General features: G+C 44.7%; 1 protein-coding gene across 1 annotated transcript in view; it reads left to right on the top strand.

The window, feature by feature from the left end:
* Positions 1-19548, top strand: part of LOC140391302 (nectin-3-like) — a 157340-nt gene that overhangs the window by 23795 nt on the left and 113997 nt on the right. The window contains exon 3 of the mRNA XM_072475896.1: positions 11619-11960. Within this exon, the coding sequence (XP_072331997.1) occupies positions 11619-11960 (342 nt within the window). The remainder of the gene's footprint in view (positions 1-11618; positions 11961-19548) is intronic.

Here is a 19548-nt window from a genome sequence, read left to right as displayed (position 1 = left end):
AGTTTACTCTCATAATCTATCTTGCTCTTCTTTATAGCTTTTTTAGTAGCTTTCTGTTGCCCCCTAAAGATTTCCCAGTCCTCTAGTCTCCCACTGATCTTCGTTACTTTGTATGTTTTTTCCTTCAATTTCATACTCTCCCTTATTTCCTTAGATATCCACGGTCGATTTTCCCTCTTTTTACCGTCCTTCCTTTTTGTTGGTATAAACCTTTGCTGAGCACTGTGAAAAATCACTTGGAAGGTTCTCCACTGGTCCTCAACTGTTTCACCATAAAGTCTTTGCTCCCAGTCTACCTTAGCTAGTTCTTCTCTCATCCCATTGTAATCTCCTTTGTTTAAGCACAAAACACTAGTGCTTGATTTTACCTTCTCACCCCCCATCTGTATTTTAAATTCCACCATATTGTGATCGCTCCTTCCGAGAGGATCCCTAGCTATGAGATCCTGAATCAATCCTGTCTCATTACACAGGACCAGATCTAGGACCGCTTGTTCCCTCGTAGGTTCCATTACACACTGTTCTAGGAAACTATCGCCGATGTATTCTATAAACTCCTCCTCAAGGCTGCCTTGACCGACCTGGTTAAACCAATCGACATGTAGATTAAAATCCCCCATGATAACTGCTGTACCATTTCTACATGCATCAGTTATTTTCTGGCCTATAGACTACTCCTATCAGTGACTTTTTCGCCTTACTATTCGTGATTTCCACCCAAATGGATTCAACCTTATCCTCCATAGCACCGATGTCATCCCTTACTGTTGCCCGGATGTCATCCTTAAATAACAGAGCTACACCACCTCCCTTACCATCCACTCTGTCCTTCCGAATAGTTTGATACCCTCGGGTATTTACCTCCCAGTCGTGACCATCCTTAAACCATGTTTCAGTAATGGCCACTAAATCATAGTCATTCACGATGATTTGCGCCATCAACTCATTTACCTTATTCCGAATACTACGAGCATTCAGGTAAAGTACACTTATGTTGGCTTTTTTACCTCTGTTCTGAATCTTAACACCTCGATCAGTAACCTCTCCTAAGTTATATTTCCTCTTAACCTTTCTCCTAATTTTCCTTGTCGTTGAACCCATATCTTCATGTAACAACCTGCCGCGTCGCTTACCATTAATGTTTTCACTTCCCGTTTTATTCCCTTTAGTATTCCTGGTCACATTCACTGAGCTCTCCTCAGCCACTGTACCTTGTACTGTCGCCCTTTTTGATTTTTGACTATGGCTTCTCTGCCTTACACTTTCCCCCTTACTGCCTTTTATTTCTGTCCCTGTTTTACTACCTTCCAACTTCCTGCATCGGTTCCATCCCCCTGCCACATTAGTTTAAACTCTCCCCAACAGCTCTAGCAAACACCCCCCCTAGGACATCGGTTCCAGTCCTGTCCGGGTGCAGACCGTCCGGTTTGTACTGGTCCCTCCTCCCCCAGAACCGGTTCCAATGTCCCAGGAATTTGACTCCCTCCCTCTTGCACCATCTCTCGAGCCACGCATTCATCCCATCTATCCTGACATTCCTACTCTGACTAGCTCGTGGCACTGGTAGCAATCCTGAGATTACTACCTTTGAGGTCCTACTTTTTAGTTTAACTCCTAACTCCCTAAATTCAGCTTGTAGGACCTCATCTCATTTTTTACCTATATCGCTGGTGCCTATGTGCACCATGACAGCTTTAGATTATTTGCGTTTGAGGAAAAAACTTTCTTTTGTGCTTTTAGAATGTAACCCAAGTGGAGACTTTATTGTCCACTAACTATGGCTAGGTAGTACAACTACTAATTAATGGAGCTTACATACACCTGGTGGTGAGGTCATCAACAAAAGGAATTAGCCTGCTTGAGCTTGTCCTCCCCAACAAACCTGACACAAACATGCCTGTCCATGATAGCATTGCTGGAAGTGACTTGATGGTTATGAAGACAAAATCTCATCTCCATCATGAGAACTTCCACTGTATAATTTGGTATTACCATAGTGTCAAATTGGGCAGACCAAGGACGGATGAATCAACCCAAAACTGGCATCCATGAGGAACTGTAGGTTGTCAGCGGAAGGACCACTTTGGGGGCAGCACGGTGGCATAGTGGTGAGCACTGCTGCCTCACAACTCCAGGGACCTGGGTTCATTTCCAGCCTCAGGTGACTGTGTGGAGTTTGCACTTTCTCCCTGTGGCTGAGTGGGTTTCCTCTGGATGCTCCGGTTTCCTCCCAGAGTCCAAAAATGTGCAGGTTAGGTGGATTGACTTTGCTAAATTGCCCCTTAGTGTCTTTTTTTAATGAATTATTTTATGGGATGGGGGTGTCACTGTCTCGGCTTGCATTTATTGTCCATCCCTGACTCCCCTCTGCCCTCTGCAGCCCATGTGGATGAGCTATGTAGCCCCGGCAAGATATCTCACAGCTCTTGCTCTGTATTAAATATTGCAGCCACACAAAATAATTTAAAGGGACTACAGACACATACTGAAAATACAGGCACTATGTAATCTTGCTACTGAGGATTTTCCCCCATTTCCTGTTTTTGTTTCAGATTTTCCAATATTTCACCTTTTATTTATTTGGACTTTAATGTACAAGTACAAAGTGCAAGCTTGTTTCCAAAGAAATTCATACTTTACAACAACTAACATATCTTGCCTAATTTAAAAAACATAGCACAGACAGATCAAAATTGACTTTAAAATATTCTTTAATTTTCAATGAGAAAACATATTTGAACATTAAATACTGTAGTGCAGCTACTTACTTACAAAGTAAATAAAAAACATCCCCTGAAGTCATCTCCCAATTCTAATTGCTTTTGGGAAAAGAATTACAAGGTTCAGATGTATAGCCCTGCAGTTTGACTTTTATTTGAATAGTAATTCTAAACAGCCTGTAATAAGCAATCCACAGAATCTCAAGAAAGTGCTGCATTAACAATTGCTGACAAATGGTGCAGAAAAAAATAGAAATAAATAAATTATATGACCCTGTAGTAATTGTTTGTTGACTGTGTAGCAATGCTTGACTTAATTGAAAATGCTGGTATATCAAAACTGTTGACTTAAAATTTAAGTTGCAATATGAATGTGATTTTCCAGCCACTTTGCACCCGGTGCAAATGCAGTTATGTTGGAAAAATATGGTGTGAGGCCCAGACGAGATTTGCAGTTTGTGGTCTTCCCAGACCCTTCAAGCTGCCGTGATCCAAATCTTGCCCAGAAAGGGTGAGAACCAGAGTAGCATGCATTTTACTTGATTGTAATTTCATTAGCGAGATTGAAGTCAAGTGTTCCAACCTTACAGGATGCCCCCCCCTCCCTCCCGTGGGATGTCACATCAGGCCAGTTACTACTGGTCTTTATAAATGGAGACCAGGTGCCATGGACTCCAAGAGGGAGGAAGGAGGTGAGTACCCCTCTCCAATTAGTACTGGTACGCAAAGTCACAGCTGGCCAGATGTCATGGGGGAGGTCCTTCAAAGGAGCTGGGGGTTGGGGGACTCTGGCTGGGCTGGAGGGCGCCAGGCTGGGGGTCTCCCCCAGGTGGGGGTCACGGCGGGTCTGTGAAACATTGAAACCAGCTTGCTTTCTTGTATAATACTCCTTAGTAGCGCACAGCACAGCTATAATGTTTCTATCCTAAAATCCTCTTTCAGGGGAGAGCCATTCTACAGCTTGTCTGTTAGAGAAGCATTTCAAACCTTGAAGTTTCAATGGGCTTTGTGGTTTCACTGTTGCTGTATGCCTGATTTTATGCCTTTTTAGTTTCTTAAGACATCCTGGGCTAGTGTGTGATCGATTCCAGCCCCACAGGCTACGGAGTCTCAGCACAAGTAAATTAACCAATAATTGTAAAATTCCTGAAGTATTTGGCCCTTTGCTGCTCAATAATTTATATTCAACAGGTTTGTAAGTGAAACACAATTACGGTTTACTTATCATAGAAATAAAGATGAAATAAAGATGAAATATGCAGAAATTATCGTGTAATAACGGAAGCTAATCTACTGCACCCCCCCCTTCAGCTGTCCCACCCTCTACCAATACGCACACAAGACAAATAAACATAGGGGTGGTAAGCGGTAAAAATAATAAGGATTAAGATAAAGGAAAGATGAGAGTCTTTGCCTTCGAGGTTGGTTTCTTGGCTGCAGGCTTTCGTCCCAGGATGCTGAGTGATCAAAGTCACCGGTGTACAGTTGGTGATGGTCTTCTGGCAGGCGGTTCATTCAGTACTCACAGGCAGTAGGATTTCCTCTGGAGAGGTACTTGGCCTTTATTAAATTGAGCCTTCAACTCACTCTTGGTCTCGTATCAAACCAAGCTCCCAGCCAGAGTTTCTAATCTCAATTCTTTATAATTTCAAGAAAATGACCTGCAACCTTACCGGAATTCTTATACTGGATTTTCAGAGAGATTTCATCATAATCAGAGAGAGAAAATCAGAGAAGCTTCTTTCAGTTTCTGAACTGAAAGCGAAACTACAGCCCAACTCTAATGGGGAGAGAAATAGTCCCAAGAAATCCGAACAACTTAACACGTGCTATCAGCAAAGCCCAGTGTCTCGAGCTAGTTCATTGGCCGCCAGCCAAGTCCATCAATCTGAGTCATCACTGATGTCAAGCCAAATCATTCTGGAATCTGCTTGTTTGAATTAAAGGATGCTTCATGCAGACTGCCTTCTTAAAGTCACAGGGTCACAGGTCACTGCTTCTGCTTGAGTTAAAGATATAGGTTGCCTTCAAGACACATGTCCTAAACCATCCAGAGGTCAAAATTGTAAAAGCAAAAAAAATAAAAGAACGGGGAAAACAGGAACCAAATGGGACTTAAACAGGAAGATCCTTACAACTTGTTTATATTCCATTTCACATTAACTCTGAAGAGATTCCTCGATTGCACACGTGGGGCTTGGCTGAACTCCGTTTTTATTTTCAATGGTTTTTTTTGATTCTCCATTGTGACCGAACTCTGTGGCTTGCTTGGAGGCTTTTTCCCCATCCAAGCAACTGGCTGTTCTCAGACATGTGTATAAAGTTCTTCATTGGTGACCTCTTATTATGAGGGACACGAACAGGGTAGATAATGAGCAGCTGTTCCCCTTATCTGAAGGGTTAGTTATGAGGGGATACAAGTTCACGGTGAGGGGCAGGAAGTTTAAGGGGGATTTGAGGAAAACAGTTTTTACCCAGAGGGTGGTGATGGTCTAGAATGCTGGAATACTCTGCCTGGGAGGGTGGGTTGTCGCATCTTTCAAAAAGTACCTGGATGAGAACTTGTCAGGTAATTCCCCAACTAGGGAAGGGGCGGTACTGGACCTGGTATTGGGGAATGAGCCCGGCCAGGTGGTAGATGTTTCAGTAGGGGAGCATTTCGGTAACAGTGACCACAATTCAGTAAGTTTTAAAGTGCTGGTGGACAAGGATAAGAGTGGTCCTAGGATGAATGTGCTAAATTGGGGGAAGGCTAATTATAGCAATATTAGGCGGGAACTGAAGAACATAGATTGGGGGCGGATGTTTGAGGGCAAATCAACATCTGACATGTGGGAGGCTTTCAAGTGGCAGTTGAAAGGAATTCAGGACCGGCATGTTCCTGTGAGGAAGAAGGATAAATACGGCAATTTTCGGGAACCATGGGTGACGAGAGATACTGTAGGCCTCGTCAAAAAGAAAAAGGAGGCATTTGTCAGGGCTAAAAGGCTGGGAACAGACGAAGCCTGCGTGGAATATAAGGAAAGTAGGAAGGAACTTAAGCAAGGAGTCAGGAGGGCTAGAAGGGGTCACGAAAAGTCATTGGCAAATAGGGTTAAGGAAAATCCCAAGGCTTTTTACACGTACATAAAAAGCAAGAGGGTAGCCAGGGAAAGGGTTGGCCCACTGAAGGATAGGCAAGGGAATCTATGTGTGGAGCCAGAGGAAATGGGCGAGGTACTAAATGAATACTTTGCATCAGTATTCACCAAAGAGAAGAAATTGGTAGATGTTGAGTCTGGAGAAGGGTGTGTAGATAGCCTGGGTCACATTGAGATCCAAAAAGACGAGGTGTTGGGTGTCTTAAAAAATATTAAGGTAGATAAATCCCCAGGGCCTGATGGAATCTACCCCAGAATACTGAAGGAGGCTGGAGAGGAAATTGCTGAGGCCTTGACAGAAATCTTTGGATCCTCGCTGTCTTCAGGTGATGTCCCGGAGGACTGGAGAATAGCCAATGTTGTTCCTCTGTTTAAGAAGGGTAGCAAGGATAATCCCGGGAACTACAGGCCGGTGAGCCTTACTTCAGTGGTAGGGAAACTACTGGAGAGAATTCTTCGAGACAGGATCTACTCCCATTTGGAAGCAAATGGACGTATTAGTGAGAGGCAGCACGGTTTTGTGAAGGGGAGGTCGTGTCTCACTAACTTGATAGAGTTTTTCGAGGAGGTCGCTAAGATGATTGATGCAGATAGGGCAGTGGATGTTGTCTATATGGACTTCAGTAAGGCCTTTGACAAGGTCCCTCATGGTAGACTAGTACAAAAGGTGAAGTCACACGGGATCAGGGGTGAGCTAGCAAGGTGGATACAGAACTGGCTAGGCCATAGAAGGCAGAGAGTAGCAATGGAAGGATGCTTTTCTCATTGGAGGGCTGTGACCAGTGGTGTTCCACAGGGATCAGTGCTGGGACCTTTGCTCTTTGTAGTATATATAAATGATTTGGAGGAAAATGTAACTGGTTTGATTAGTAAGTTTGCAGACGACACAAAGGTTGGTGGAATTGCGGATAGCGATGAGGACTGTCGGAGGGTACAGCAGGATTTAGATTGTTTGGAGACTTGGGCGGCGAGATGGCAGATGGAGTTTAATCCAGACAAATGTGAGGTAATGCATTTTGGAAGGTCTAATGCAGGTAGGGAATATACAGTGAATGGTCGAACCCTCAAGAGTATTGAAAGTCAAAGAGATCTAGGAGTACAGGTACACAGGTCATTGAAAGGGGCAACACAGGTGGAGAAGGTAGTCAAGAAGGCATACGGCATGCTTGCCTTCATTGGCCGGGGCATTGAGTATAAGAATTGGCAAGTCATGTTGCAGCTGTATAGAACCTTAGTTAGGCCACACTTGGAGTATAGTGTTCAATTCTGGTCGCCACACTACCAGAAGGATGTGGAGGCTTTAGAGAGGGTGCAGAAGAGATTTACCAGAATGTTGCCTGGTATGGAGGGCATTAGCTATGAGGAGCGGTTGAATAAACTCGGTTTGTTCTCACTGGAACGAAGGAGGTTGATGGGAGACCTGATAGAGGTATACAAAATTATGAGGGGCATAGACAGAGTGGATAGTCAGAGGCTTTTCCCCAGGGTAGAGGGGTCAATTACTCGGGGGCATAGGTTTAAGGTGAGAGGGGCAAGGTTTAGAGTAGATGTACGAGGCAAGTTTTTTACGCAGAGGGTAGTGGGTGCCTGGAACTCGCTACCGGAGGAGGTGGTGGAAGCAGGGACAATAGTGACATTTAAGGGGCATCTTGACAAATACATGAATAGGATGGGAATAGAGGGATACGGACCCAGGAAGTGTAGAAGATTGTAGTTTAGTCGGGCAGCATGGTCGGCACGGGCTTGGAGGGCCGAAGGGCCTGTTCCTGTGCTGTACATTTCTTTGTTCTTTGTTCTTTGTTAATTGTTGGAAAAGATTCTCAGAGATAGGATCAATGCACATTTGGAAGTGAATGGTCTTATTAACGACAGACAGTATGGTTTTGTACCAGGGAGGTCATGCCTCACTACTTTAATTGAATTTCTTGAGGAGGTGACAAAATTGATTGATGAGGGGAGGGCTGTGGATGTTGTCTACATGGACTTTAGTAAAGCATTTGATAAGGTCCCTCATGGCAGGCTGGTGCAAAAGATTAGATCACATGGGGTCAGGGCTGAACGAGCTGGATGGATCCAGAACTGGCTTGGCAACAGAAGACAGACGGCAGCAGTGGAAGGGTGTTTTTCCGAATGGAGGTCTGTAACTAGTGGTGTTCCGCAGGGATCTGTACTGGGACCTCTGCACTTTGTAATATATATAAATGACTTGGAAGAAAACGTAGCGGGTCTGATTAACAAGTTTGCGAATGATACTAAGATTGCTGGAGTTTCAAATAGTGATGAAGATTGTCAGAGAATACAACAGGATACAGATAGGCCGTAAAATTGGGCAGAGAAATGGCAAATGGAATTTAATCTGGACAAATACGAGGTGATGCATTTTGGTGATCCCAATTCTGGTGGGAGCTTTAAAATAAATGCCAGAACCATCGGATGCACAGAGACACCAAGAGATCTGGGCGTGCATAAGTGGCAGCACAGATGGAAATGGTGGTAAAGAAAGCATATGGCATGCTTGCCTTCATCGGATGGGGTTTTGAGTATAAAAGCTCGAAAATTATGTTACAGTTTTATAGAACGTTGGTTAGGCCACATTTGGAATACTGTGTCCAATTCTGGTCATCACACCACCAGAAGGACGTGGAGGCTTTGGAGCGAGTACAAAAAAGGTTTACCAGTATGTTGCCTGGTATTAGCTGTGAGGAGAGTTGAATAAACTGGGATTATTCTCCCTAGAGAGATGGAGGCTGAGGGGCGACCTGATAGAAGTTCATAAAACTATTAGGGATATAGATAGGATGAAAAGTTGGAGGCCAGGATGGAAATGACAATTACAAGGGGGCACAAGTTCAAGGTGAGGGGCAAAAGGTTCAGTGGAGATATGCGGGGAGGTTTTTTTACACAGAGAGTGGTGGTGACCTGGAATGCACTGCCAAGTGAGGTGGTTGAGGCAGGTACGTTAGCAACCTATAAGACTTATCTGGATAGGCACATGAACAGACGGGGTATAGAAGAATGCAGGCGGCCGGTCTAGATAGGACACGTGATCGGTGCAGGCTTGGAGGGCCTGTTCCTGTGCTGTATTGTTCTTTGTTCTTTGCCACAGCATTCAAGACTCAGGGCGAAGTGCTGGCAAATGGGATGAGTTGGCAGGTCAGGTGCCTTTCATAGGTTAGTGCAGACTCGATGGGCAGTAGCGCCTCTTCTGCATTACATTATTCTGTGATTCTCGCAGCCACTGTTGAATTTTTAGGCTAGCGCCTAAGTAAAGGGAAACAACTTCTCAGTATCTATCCTGTCAAGCCCTTCGTAATCTGAACTGTTTCAGTCAGATCACTTATTTTTCTAACCTAAACCCCGGAGAATGTAGACAAAATTTACTCCACCTGTCATCATGAGGCAATCCTTATGCCCAGGGACCAATCAATTGAACTTTTGCTGTACTGCTTCCTTCCTTAAATATGGAGACCAAAATTTCACATAGTATTCCAGGTGTGATGCAACTCGAGTGGCAACAGCACAAAGTGGGTTTTTGTTGAAAATCTGAGGACAGTTTAGATGTTCTTGAGAATATTTTGTTTTTTAAATGGTCAACGGTAACAAAGATTTGAAAATCAACTGTGTAACATTTCACGATAACCATTATACTCGAAACCTCGTGCAATGAAGGCCAGCAGACCATTAGCTTTCTTTACCGCCTGCTCCTGCGTGCTTACCTTCAGCGACTGGTGCACAAAGACACCCAGGTCCTGCTGCACACTCTCCTCTTCCAATTTATAACCATTCAGGTAGGAATCTGCTTTCCTGTTTTTTGCTTCCTAAGTCAATAACCTCACACTTATCCAAATTATACTGCATCTGCCATTAATTTGCCCAACCTGTCCAGATCATGCTGTAGGATCCCTGCATCCTCATCACAATTCACCCTCCCACCTAACTTGATATCATCTGCAAACTTTGAGATGTTACATTTTGTTCCCTCATCCAAATCATTAATATATATTGTGAGTAGCTGTGGTCCCAGCACCGATCCCTGTGGTACCCCACTAGTTACTGCCTGCCAATTTGAAAAGGACCCATTACTCCCGACTGACTCTTGGTTTCCTCTCTGCCAACCAGTTTTCTATCCACCTCAATACATTTCCCCAATTCCATGCGCTTTAATTTTGCACAATAATCTCTTATGCAGGACTTTGTCAAACGCCTTCTGAAAGTCCAAATATACCACATCGACTGGCTCCCCCTTGTCAACTGTACTGGTTACATTTTCAAAGAATTCCAACAGATTTGTCCAGCACGATTTTCCTTTCATAAATCCATGCTGACTCTGACTGATTCTGCCACTGCTTTCTAAATGTTCCGCTATAAAGTCCTTGATAATGGATTCAAGCATTTTCCTCACTACCGATGTTAGACTTACTGGTCTATAATTCCCTGCTTTCTCTCTACCTCCCTTTTTGAATATTGAAGTGACGTGAGCTACCCTCCAATCTGCAGGGACAGTTCCAGAGTCGATAGAATCCCGGAAGATGACCACCAATGCATCCACTATTTCCAGAGCCATCTCTTTAAGCACTGGGGGATGCAGATTCTCAGGCCCTGGGGATTTATCCGCCATCATTCCCAATCAATTTTCCCAGCACCATTTCCCGACTAATGGGTAGATGTCTACTGAAATTAGCGCACACGGCTAAAATGGTTTTGCTACGCCTTTGGAAAGTTGTGCTCAAGGTCAACTATCAGTCAGAATTTAGTCCAGAGATTTTTTATTAAATGGGCATGTTAGTTTGAGGCCATTGTAACAGTTTTGTTTTATTTTGTTGGATTCCCTGACAAATATTGACACTCTGAGAGATAATAAAAGGCAGTCTCAGCCATCAAAGGAAAGCAGTGCTGTTATTGAAGAAAACTAGTCAAAAATATGGATATATATAGACATTGATGGAGAAGGACAGAAATGTGCTAACCACCTAAAGCATCTAAGGTCCAATGACTCAGTTTTGAAATCCTGAGATAAACTGCTCTGGATTTTCCAGCCCTTCTTGCCAATGGGATCTTTTGGTCCAGCAAAGGTACCTCCATGTGGCGGGATCCCCATGCAAAACGCTCTCGATTTCGGCAGGACCGCAATATCCCGCTGGTGGCGAGTAGCAAGCCACCTACTCCGCAGGCCAATTACCGCTGTCAGTAAACATGGCTCACGACCTCTCATTCTTTTCCTCCCTTCCTTGATGAATTGGTTGAAGAGGTTAGTTTGGACCCCAAGGGTATTACAACGTACTCCATGCTTTATCTTTGATAAAGGAAGTATCACATTTGTGTTTCATGCTCTACCACCATTTGCTCTATTTGTAATCACAGCAAGATTTTTTTTCCAGGAGGAAGCCCGCATTTCCTGTGACCTGAAACCGTGAAAACTCAGAATGTCAGTGCTCAGCTGCATCCTGTTTTCACCAAAAGGACATAATCTCATTTTTCTACAATGGTTCGGTTCATACTGTTTAGGAATGCAAACCTTGTTGGATTTTCTTTCTTCCGCCTGAAAACATTTCCAGTTATAGAGCCCTCATCATTGTTCTGGTAAAGATCCGCAAACTGACAGAGATCAGAAATTGAATTTAAAATCTTTCTGATTTTTGAAACTCTCGATCAAGCTGCAATTCATTTCTTAATTGAGCCATTAGATTTTCTTTTTTAAAAAATGTGTGGGGAAGAGAATGTTTGCTATAAAAAATGTATCGTCTATTTTTCTTAACAGGTACCTTGGCTGGACCAGTTGTTGTTGATAAGAAGATATCTGCAATTTTGGACAAAAACGTCACCTTAAAGTGTTTGGTTACCGTGAAAGAAACTGTAACTCAGATCTCCTGGGAGAAGCAAGAACATGGGACCTCAGACACTATTGCAGTGTTTCATCCTCTTTATGGAACCTCAATCCAAGGGAACTATGAAGGAAGAGCTGTGTTCACAAACCCATCTTTGAAAGACGCAACAATTCTGATTACCAGAGTTGGGTTTTCAGATTCTGGAATCTACATCTGCAAGGTCGTCACTTTCCCATTGGGAAATTATCAAGAAGCAAGCATTGTGACTGTAATTGGTATGTATATATAACATATTAAAATCATGGAATACTAGAAATTAAAATATCAGTTGTGAAATTTATCCCATCTATTAACATTGGTTTGCCACTGAAGAAATTCAAAGAAGGCATCTAAAGTCATTACAGCAAAGCCTTACTTTATCAATTATAAATACTGGGTAATAATTGTGATTTATGCCACCTGACTGGTTAAAGTAGGCAAGTTATCAACATGGAATTCAAGACTGAGCAGAGATTTTGTACTTCCGGATATGCTAAAAATATATCCTACTGTCCCTTTCTCCCTCAAGTGTTTATAGAACATATAGAACAAAGAACAATACAGCGCAGTACAGGCCCTTCGGCCCACGATGTTGCACCGAAACAAAAGCCATCTAACCTACACTATGCCATTATCATCCATATGTTTATCCAATAAACTTTTAAATGCCCTCAATGTTGGCGAGTTCACTACTGTAGCAGGTAGGGCATTCCACGGCCTCACTATTCTTTGCGTAAAGAACCTACCTCTGACCTCTGTCCTATATCTATTACCCCTCAGTTTAAAGCTATGTCCCCTCGTGCTAGCCATTTCCATCCGCGGGAGAAGGCTCTCACTGTCCACCCTATCTAACCCCCTGATCATTTTGTATGCCTCTATTAAGTCTCGTCTTAACCTTCTTCTCTCCAACGAAAACAACCTCCAGTCCATCAGCCTTTCCTCATAAGATTTTCCCTCCATACCAGGCAACATCCTGGTAAATCTCCTCTGCACCCGCTCCAAAGCCTCCACGTCCTTCCTATAATGCGGTGACCAGAACTGTACGCAATACTCCAAATGCGGCCGTACCAGAGTTCTGTACAGCTGCAACATGACCTCCCGACTCCGGAACTCAATCCCTCTACCAATAAAGGCCAACACTCCATAGGCCTTCTTCACAACCCTATCAACCTGGGTGGCAACTTTCATGGATCTATGTACATGGACACCTAGATCCCTCTGCTCATCCACACTTTCAAGAACTTTACCATTAGCCAAATATTCCGCATTCCTGTTATTCCTTCCAAAGTGAATCACCTCACACTTCTCTACATTAAACTCCATTTGCCACCTCTCAGCCCAGCTCTGCAGCTTATCTATATCCCTCTGTAACCTGCTACATCCTTCCACACTATCGACAACACCACCGACTTTAGTATCGTCTGCAAATTTACTCACCCACCCTTCTGCGCCTTCCTCTAGGTCATTGATAAAAATGACAAACAGCAACGGCCCCAGAACAGATCCTTGTGGTACTCCACTTGTGACTGTACTCCATTCTGAACATTTCCCATCAACCACCACCCTCTGTCTTCTTTCAGCTAGCCAATTTCTGATCCACATCTCTAAATCACCCTCAATCCCCAGCCTCCGTATTTTCTGCAATAGCCTACCGTGGGGAACCTTATCAAACGCTTTGCTGAAATCCATATACACCACATCCACTGCTCTACCCTCATCTACCTGTTCAGTCACCTTCTCAAATAACTCGATAAGGTTTGTGAGGCATGACCTACCCTTCACAAAGCCATGCTGACTATCCCTGATCATATTATTCATATCTAGATGATTATAAATCTTGTCTCTTATAATCCCCTCCAAGACTTTACCCACTACAGACGTGAGGCTCACCGGTCTATAGTTGCCGGGGTTGTCTCTGCTCCCCTTTTTGAACAAAGGGACCACATTTGCTGTCCTCCAGTCCTCTGGCACTATTCCTGTAGCCAATGATGACATAAAAATCAAAGCCAAAGGTCCAGCAATCTCTTCCCTGGCCTCCCAGAGAATCCTAGGATAAATCCCATCAGGTCCCGGGGACTTATCTATTTTAAGCCTGTCCAGAATTGCCAACACCTCTTCCCTACGTACCTCAATGCCATCTATTCTATGAGCCTGGGGCTCAGCATTCTCCTCCACAACATTATCTTTTTCCTGAGTGAATACCGACGAAAAATATTCATTTAGTATCTCGCCTATCTCTTCAGACTCCACACACAATTTCCCATCCCTGTCCTTGACTGGTCCTACTCTTTTCCTAGTCATTCGCTTATTCCTGACATACCTATAGAAAGCTTTTGGGTTTTCCTTGATCCTTCCTGCCAAATACTTCTCATGTCCCCTCCTTGCTCGTCCTTGCTCTCTCTTTAGATCCTTCCTCGCTACCTTGTAACTATCCATCGCCCCAACTGAAACTTCACACCTCATCTTCACATAGGCCTCCTTCTTCCTCTTAACAAGAGATTCTACTTCCTTGGTAAACCACGGTTCCCTCGCTCGACGCCTTCCTCCCTGCCTGACCGGTACATACTTACCAAGAACACGCAGTAGCTGATCCTTGAACAAGCCCCACTTATCCAGTGTGCCCAACATTTGCAGCCTACTTCTCCACCTTATCCCCCCCCAAGTCACGTCTAATAGCATCATAATTGCCCTTCCCCCAGCTATAACTCTTGCCTTGCGGTGTATACTTATCCCTTTCCATCATTTACGTAAACGTCACCGAATTGTGGTCACTGTCCCCAAAGTGCTCTTCTAAGTCCAAATCCAACACCTGGCCTGGTTCATTACCCAAAACCAAATCCAACGTGGCCTCGCCTGTTGTTGGCCTGTCAACATATTGTTTCAGGAAACCCTCCTGCACACACTGTACAAAAAACGACCCATCTATTGTACTCGAACTATATATTTTCCAGTCAATATTTGGAAAGTTAAAGTCTCCCATAATAACTACCCTGTTACTTTCGCTCTTATCCAGAATCATCTTCGCCATCCTTTCCTCTACATCCTTAGAACTATTAGGAGGCCTATAAAAAAACTCCCAACAGGGTGACCTCTCCTTTCCTGTTTCTAACTTCAGCCCATACTACCTCGGAAGAAGAGTCCCCATCTAGCATCCTCTCCGCCACCGTAATACTGCTCTTGACTAGCAGCGCCACACCTCCCCCTCTTTTGCCTCCTTCTCTGAGTTTACTAAAACACCTAAACCCCGGAACCTGCAACATCCATTCCTGTCCCTGCTCTATCCATGTCTCCGAAATGGCCGCAACATCTGCCTTCTTAAAGTGAATCTATGCTGTTTGCCTCAACTACTCCCAGGTTTCCCACTCTAATCTATTAATAACCCCACAGCAAATCCCAGAGGGGTAGTTTATTTGCACACACTCAATAATTTATAATCTTTTATTAGTATCACAAGTAGGTTTACATTAACACTGCAAGGAAGTTACTGTGAAAATCCCCTAGTCGCCACATTCCAGCATCTGTTCGGCTACACAGAGGGAGAGTTCAGAATGTCCAATTCACCGAACAAGCACGTCTTTCGGGACTTGTGGGAGGAAACCGGAGCACCCGGAGGAAGCCCACACAGAATGTGCAGACTCCGCACAGACCGTGAACCAAGCCGGGAATTAAACCTGGGACCCTGGCGCTGTGAAGCAACTGTGCTAACCACTGTGCTACCGTGCTTCCCATCAAATACAGGAGGAGGATGCCATGTAACCTCCTTTTCACTCATACAGTAAAGGTGGGATAGAGAAAGAAAGAGGGCAAATACACAGAGAAACGAGTTATTGTTTCACATGAGTCCAAGGTCTAATGGGATATTCCTTCACAGAGGAAGTAACTGCACTGCATAATTAACTTTTCTGGCAGAATTGACTTTGACGATGAGACAGCGGTGCAGAGACGAATTCGTCCTGCAGGCGACGGTGTAGAAGTTCTAGTAAAAACAGTGTAGATGGGGCAAGGCATTCAAACCCAGAAAGAGCCCTTGGTAGATTGAAAGATAGCAAACTGAACTTTGCAACGCCACAGTTTTATTTTGGTTGCTGAGATGGTTAAATGTTCCAACCATTAAAAATTTGAAAGAAAGGCTGCAGGGCCAGTGCAGCCCCAATGGACCGAATGGCCTCCTTTTGCACCGTAGAGTGTCTGAGTCTATGAGCTCCAGTTTCCTCAAGCGAGATATCCAAAACCGGATTCCTGGAGTTACTTGAGAGATAGGTACCCTTTGGCAGAGGTCTGCGGCAACTTTGAGGGAAGTTGCATCTTTTGGGATTTTTTGAAGTAGACATGAATGTGCCTTAAAAAGTGAAAATTCATTGCAGCTGTCAAGGGAAGTGCCAAGTTGTCGAGGCATTTAAATCTCCTGGCCTTTATATTTTTGTAAGAATAGTCTGATGTGTTTAAAACCAAAATAATTGCTTGTCTTTTACACTATCTATTGACATAAGCTTTTAGGTCTACAAAATTATGAGGGGCAAAGACAGAATGGAGAGTCAGAGATTTTTTCCCAGGGTAGAAGGGTCAATTACTAGGGGGCATAGGTTTAAGGTGAGAGGGGCAAGGTTTAGAGTAGATGTACGAGGCAAGTTTTTTACGCAGAGGGTAGTGGGTGCCTGGAACTCGCTGCCGGAGGAGGTGGTGGAAGCAGGGACGATAGTGACGTTTAAGGGGCATCTTGACAAATACATGAATAAGGTGAGAATAGAGGGATACAGACCACGGAAGTGTAGAAGATTATAGTTTAGATGGGCAGCATGGTCGGCGCAGGCTTGGAGGGCCAAAGGGCCTGTTCCTGTGCTGTACTTTTTTGTTCTTTGACTATCATTATAGCATTAGTGCTGCATGACTGATTTCGCAACATTTAGTTATCATAGGGTGTCTCAGTTCATAGTTTTAAATGATAGCTCAAAGTCTTATATACTCTTCGAAGTGGGCCATGAGTCTTGATGCTCATTTTTGTTCGGCATAAAGTAGTTAAATGTAGTGAATGGACTTTATCAAAAAGTGTTTTTTAATTAGTGAATTCACCAGTAGATGCTGAAAAAATTTATTTCACCTCAGCGTAGATCCTGAGGTCAATTCTGGCTGAGTTGGCATTGGGGGAGGAGTGAAAGGGCAAAGGGTGGAGTTATGAGTTGGCAACAATTGGCACAGGAGTTATCAAGAGCCATTGATGTTGGATTGAAGGCCATAGATTGGCATGGATGATAAATAATTGAAGATTGCAGCAAAGGCAATGTAATAATCCGAGTGGACAAATCAAATTGTCACTTGTAGTCTGGAACAGGAGTTTGTCGAATGCCTTTGCGGCAGTCTTCTGGAACAATGTGTTGTGGAGCCAAATAGGGATAAAAAAGTTTTAGATCTCGTAAAGTGGCAACTGCACTTCAACATGACCGTATAGTATCCTGATAAAAGATCATCTGGGGAAAAAAAGTAATCACCATCTAAAACAAGAATCTTAAACTTAAACAAAGCCAATTACATAAGCATGAAGAACTGGCTAAGCTGGATTGGCTAAATACACTAAAGGTATGGCCATGGTACACTTAATGAAAAGATTCAAAATGTTCAACAAAAATACGTCACATTAAAAAACAAAATTTTAGCCAGAGCAATCCACCTTACGAAGGAAATTATTACATTAAAAGAGACTTACAATGTTGCGAGGAATAATAGTAAACCTGAGGATTAAGAACAAGGAAAATTACAGCACAGAAACAGGGGGCGGAATCCCCCCCCCCCCCAAACGCCGGGTGGGAGATTCGCCTGGACGCCGCGCGAGTCCCGCCATGCCGCCCTGACGCCAGCTCGCGATTGTCTCCGCCCCCCCCCCCCCCCCAAACCGGCACAGCGCGAATCACGGCTGGCCGCTGGGAGAATCGCCGCTTGCCGTTGGTAATGGGCAGGCGGCGATTCCCCGGCCCGGATGGACCGAGCGGCCTGTCCAACACGACAGGTTCCCGTCGGCGCCATACACACCTGGTTGCTGCCGGCAGGAACAGCGCGGGAACACTGGGGGGGACGGCCTGTGGGGGGGCGAGGGGGGGGTCCCTGCACCGGGGAGTTGCTCAAAAGGGGTCTGGCCCGCGATCGGTACCCACCGATCGGCGGGCTGGCCTCTCTGAAGGAGGACCTCCTTTCCTCCGCTGCCCCGCAAGATCCATCCGACATCTTCTTGCGGGGCGGCCGCGGGGAGGACGGCAACCACGCGTGCGCGGGTTGGCGCCGGCCAACCCGCACATGTGCGGATGACATCATTTACGCGGCGCCGCTTTTACGCGGCGTAAATGACGCGGTGCCGCTCCTAGCCCCCCGTGGGCGAGAGAATAAGAGGCTGGGAACGGCCTCCGACGCCGGAGTGAAACACTCCGGTTTTCACTCTGGCGTCGGGACTTAGTCTCCCGATGGGAGAATTGCGCCCAGGCCCTTCAGCCCTCCCAGCCTGCACCGATCCAAATCCTTTATCTAAACACGTCGCCTATTTTCCAAGGATCTACTTCCCTCTGTTCCCCGCCCGTTCATATATCTGTCTAGATGCGTCTTAAATGATGCTATCGTGCCCGCCTCTACCACCTCCGCTAGCAAAGCGTTCCAGGCACCCACCACACTCTGCGTAAAAAACTTTCCACGCACATCCCCCTTAAACTTCCCCCTCTCACCTTGAAATCGTGACCCCTTGTAATTGACACCCACACTCTTGGAAAAAGCTTGTTGCTATCCACCCTGTCCATACCTCTCATGATTTTGTGGATCTCAATCAGGTCCCCCCTCAACCTCTGTCCTTCCAATGAAAACAATCCTAATCTACTCAACCTTTCTACATAGCTAGCACCCTCCATACCAGGCAGCATCCTGGTGAACCTCCTCTGCATCCTCTCTAAAGCATCCACATCCTTCTGGTAATGTGGCGACCAGAACTGCACGCAGTATTCCAAATGTGGCCTAACCAAAGTCCTACACAACCGTAACATGACCTGCCGACTCTTGTACTCAATACCCTGTCCGATGAAGGCAACCATGCTGTATGCCTTCTTGACCACTCTATCAACCTGCGTTGCCACCTTCAGGGTACAATGGACCTGAACTCACAGATCTCTCTGGACAACAATTTTCCCCAGGACACTTCCATTGACCGTATAGTCTGCTCTTGAAATGAAATGAAAATGAAATGAAAATCGCTTATTGTCACGTGTAGGCTTCAATGAAGTTACTTGAATTGGATCTTCCAAAATGCATCACCTCGCATTTGCCTGGATTGAACTCCATCTGCCATTTCTCTGCCCAACTCTCCAATCTATCTATATTTTGCTGTATTCTCTGACAGTCCCCCTCGCTATCTGCAACTCCACCAATCTTAGTATCATCTGCAAACTTGCTAATCAGACCACCTATACCTTCGTCCAGATCATTTATGTATATCACAAACAACAGTGGTCCGAGCACGGATCCCTATGGAACACCACTAGTCACCCATCTCCATTTTGAGTCACTCCCTTCCACCACTACTCTCTGTCTCCTGTTTCCCAGCCAGATCTTTATCCATCTAGCTAGTGCACCCTGAACTCCATGCGACTTCACTTTTTCCATCAACCTGCCATGGGAAACTTTATCAAACGCCTTACTGAAGTCCATGTATATGACATCTACAGCCCTTCCCTCATCAATTAACTTTGTCACTTCCTCAAAGAATTCTATTAGGTTTGTAAGACATGACCTTCCCTGCACAAAACCATGCTGCCTATCACTGATAAGTCTATTTTCTTCTAAGTGTGAATCGAT

This window comes from Scyliorhinus torazame, chromosome 15 (genome assembly GCF_047496885.1).
Source record: "Scyliorhinus torazame isolate Kashiwa2021f chromosome 15, sScyTor2.1, whole genome shotgun sequence".
In the NCBI taxonomy this organism is placed as follows: domain Eukaryota; kingdom Metazoa; phylum Chordata; class Chondrichthyes; order Carcharhiniformes; family Scyliorhinidae; genus Scyliorhinus; species Scyliorhinus torazame.
This window is presented reverse-complemented; position numbering and strand designations above follow the sequence as displayed.